The 3,040-nt window shown below is 45.7% G+C and overlaps 1 protein-coding gene across 1 annotated transcript; it reads left to right on the top strand.

Moving 5' to 3' along the window:
• Positions 1-459: 459 nt before the first annotated feature.
• Positions 460-2,138, top strand: LOC125609597. The gene is made up of 4 exons (XM_048781122.1): positions 460-502; positions 585-635; positions 713-1,623; positions 1,935-2,138. Exons 1-4 carry the CDS (start codon positions 460-462, stop codon positions 2,136-2,138), a joined length of 1,209 nt encoding a protein of 402 aa, XP_048637079.1.
• Positions 2,139-3,040: the final 902 nt, after the last annotated feature.

Genomic DNA, 3,040 nt, shown 5'->3' with positions numbered 1-3,040 from the left:
GTTTTGGTTGCGTCCATATCATAATTGCTAACTAATCTACTAATAATAGCAATTCCAATTAATTCCAAAGGTTGTGAGTTTCACTTATGTTGAAAAGTTGTGTCTTTTGTAAAAGAGTGATTTTCATAAATAGGCACTTATTGAGTTTTTATTACATGCTAGAACAGATGTTGCTACTGACACACATTATTGTGGTCAAAGTCCATAGTAACCCTAATAAAGTGAAACTAGGCGTGGGCATGGTGGTAAAACAACAAATTGTTCTGGTTAATCTCTTTTACGGTTTTGAATTTTGAAATCGATGGTACACGATTGGTGGATTTGAAAAAGACGTTTTTTTTAGCGAATTTGCTCGCTTTGGGCCCGTAAAAAGGTGAAACTGTAACTTTTTTTTTTCATCGGTTCTTTATAATTTTTTCCTTCCTCGGCGGCGATAGAGACGACGAACAACGGTAGGCGATGACGGCGAAGAGAAAGAGGTCAGGCAAAGGCCTGGTTGAAGGTTAGTGACAAAGTTGTTCCTTGGCTATTTTGTAAAGTTCGTTTGGTTTAGGTTCTGTCTTTAATGTGTTTTTTGAACTTAGGGACGGCGGCGACGGCGAAGAGTAAGAGGTCAGGCAAAGGCGTGGTTGTAGGTTAGTGAGGAAGTAGTTCCTTCGCTATTTTGTAAAGTTGGTTTAGTTTCGGTACTTATGGTGTTTCTTGGACTTAGGTACGGCGGCGACTGTTAATGAGAGGCTACCAAGTCGGCTTTTTACCACCGACCGATACCCAAGCAACAGGAATAACTGCTATTCGTCGCTGGAGTTCCTCCTCCTGGTGAGGGATGTGCTTGAAGGTTCAGTCGAGATGGAAAGGTTGTTGTGCTCCTGCTTCGGGTCTCTCTTCAGGTTACCAGTGCGGAGGTGCGCGTTCTCAGGGAAGTTGGTACATGGGATGCTTTGTAGGCAGTTGGTAACAAAGAAACGGTTTGAGATGTGGCCTGTATTTGGTGGAGGTCCGACTAGGTTTTCGCTGGCGGAGTTTGGCCATGTTACTGGGTTGCCTTGTGGGGAGTTCGAGCCGGGATATGAGGTAGATGATAAAGCGAAGCCTAAGAAAGCAGATTATGTTTTCTGGGACAAGTTGTTTGGAGGAAGGCGTAACTTGACTGTAGATGACCTCGCAGCCATGGTCGCTGGTGAGTCAATTATGTCACAGGAAAAAAAGTTCAGAATTTGCCTGATCATCATAGTGGATGGGGTGCTGATGCCGAAAATACAAAAGCCAAAGCCGACGTTGCAGTATGTGAAGCTGGTGGAAAACCTAGACAAGTTCTTCTCCTTTCAGTGGGGGCGTGAGTCCTTTTGGTGGACGATAAGCACGATGTTACCGGCGAAGAAGGTGCTGGGAAAATGCGATGATCCAGAAGGTGCATTCTGCGCGCAGCTTAGGCAGGATTCCAAATTCCTACTTGGTTTTCCCCTGGCTCTGCAGCTTTGGGCGTTTGAAGCCATACCGGTTCTACTTGACAGGCTTCGAGGCGATGACAGTGTAACACTGCTGAGTTATATTGGGGACAAGCTGCCCACACATACGGGGCTGGTGCTTACTGATGTGCTTTCTGCGGAGAACAATCCGAAGGTCAGTTCTCTGTTTTCTGACACTGGGTTAGGTGGATAAGGGGTTACTGTATAGGGCGCTGTGGATATAATGTGATGTGTGTACATGGGGAGACAATTGGTTTTGTTGGTATAGACATATATTTGTGATAGGGGTACATGGGGATATAGTTGGTGATGTGTGTAGTGAGGGATATAATGTGATGGGCGTACATGTGGATAGAGTTGGTTCTGGGTTTTTTATGGATAAAAATTTTGTTTTTGTACACATGTACATGTTATAACAATGGTCTTTTCCGAAATTCTAACAAACGGTGTGTGTTTTTTTTTCAGTTCACGGTTCTCCCAATGGTGGATGTCCACGAGGACAGAGATGATGGGTGGGGTGTGTTTGACTGCGAGATTCTGGACCGTAAAGTGTCGTACATGGTGGGGCTTTTGAAATCTGGCCACAAGTTCGAGAAGGGGGAGTGGGGTGGTGGTGATGCCGGGGAGCCTCTATATGTCCATGACCCAACTGCGAATGAAGTGAAATGAAAAATTAGAAAACTAACTCACAATGCAGAGGCGGGGCCCGTGATGAAGCAGAGGAGGCTCAGCAGGTACTTTAGTCGGAAAGGGCCCGAAGTAGGGGATAAGTACGAGGTCCTGTTGGATGCTGTGGGGGAGTTAAAAAAAGAGCTGGGCAGACTTAACAAGGTAGTAGAGAAGCAAGGCAGGATGTTGAAGAAATATAAGGCTAAAAGCATAGGGAAGTTGTCAAGCAGCAGGGGATTGCTTAGTAGAAGGAAGAGGGTCCGTCCTGTTGTTTCCGGGGATATTTTTGGGGGAAGCGACCAAGAGGGAACACATAAAGGTTCGGATGAAATGGAAGACGAGTTAGGTGGCGGCAGTAGGTCCACGGCTCTAAAGGAAGGAGATGAGATCCCACTGTTGTATAGTGAGAAAGTTGACGGACGTGAACAGACTCATGTGGTACAATTTGGTAGTGGGAGCAACACATTCTACGTAACTGAGGAAGAGGTAGGGAGCAAAACTGGTGGGGTTGTTGTTGGCAATGCTTACCCGGTGTCTTATGTTGAGCAGGGAAGTGATGAAGCAGGTGATGTAGGCATACCTGGGGCGGTAGTTGACTGCGGGACTGAAGTGGTAGGTTTTCTTGTATAGCTTGCCATATAACATTCGAGATCCTTTTAATAAGTTTGTTGTCTGTTTGTTAGGATTTCGGGGAGCTTAATAGGCTGGTGGGTGTTATCACGAGAGAGGGGGCGGGTGCAGGAGCTGAGAATGAGGGTAGGAAGCCCACTGGATTTGGTGAGAAGGCAAGTGGGTTAGATGGAATTGAACCCCAAGTACACATGGACAAGGTGGTGAGTTAGACCTTGTGTACACGTGGATAGAGTTTTTTTTTAAAAGTAATTGCACACATAACCTTATAT

Source organism: Brassica napus, chromosome A5, assembly GCF_020379485.1.
Source record: "Brassica napus cultivar Da-Ae chromosome A5, Da-Ae, whole genome shotgun sequence".
NCBI lineage: Eukaryota > Viridiplantae > Streptophyta > Magnoliopsida > Brassicales > Brassicaceae > Brassica > Brassica napus.
The sequence above is the reverse complement of the archived record's forward strand: the minus strand, read 5'-3'. Positions and strand labels throughout refer to the sequence as shown.

Excerpts from the sequence above, each read along its gene's own strand:
- LOC125609597 (XM_048781122.1), top strand. The coding sequence starts at position 460 with ATGACGGCGAAGAGAAAGAGGTCAGGCAAAGGCCTGGTTGAAG. Across the intron at positions 636-712 it reads AGGCAAAGGCGTGGTTGTAG|GTACGGCGGCGACTGTTAAT; the intron begins GTTAGTGAGGAA and ends TCTTGGACTTAG. Across the intron at positions 1,624-1,934 it reads CTGCGGAGAACAATCCGAAG|TTCACGGTTCTCCCAATGGT; the intron begins GTCAGTTCTCTG and ends TTTTTTTTTCAG.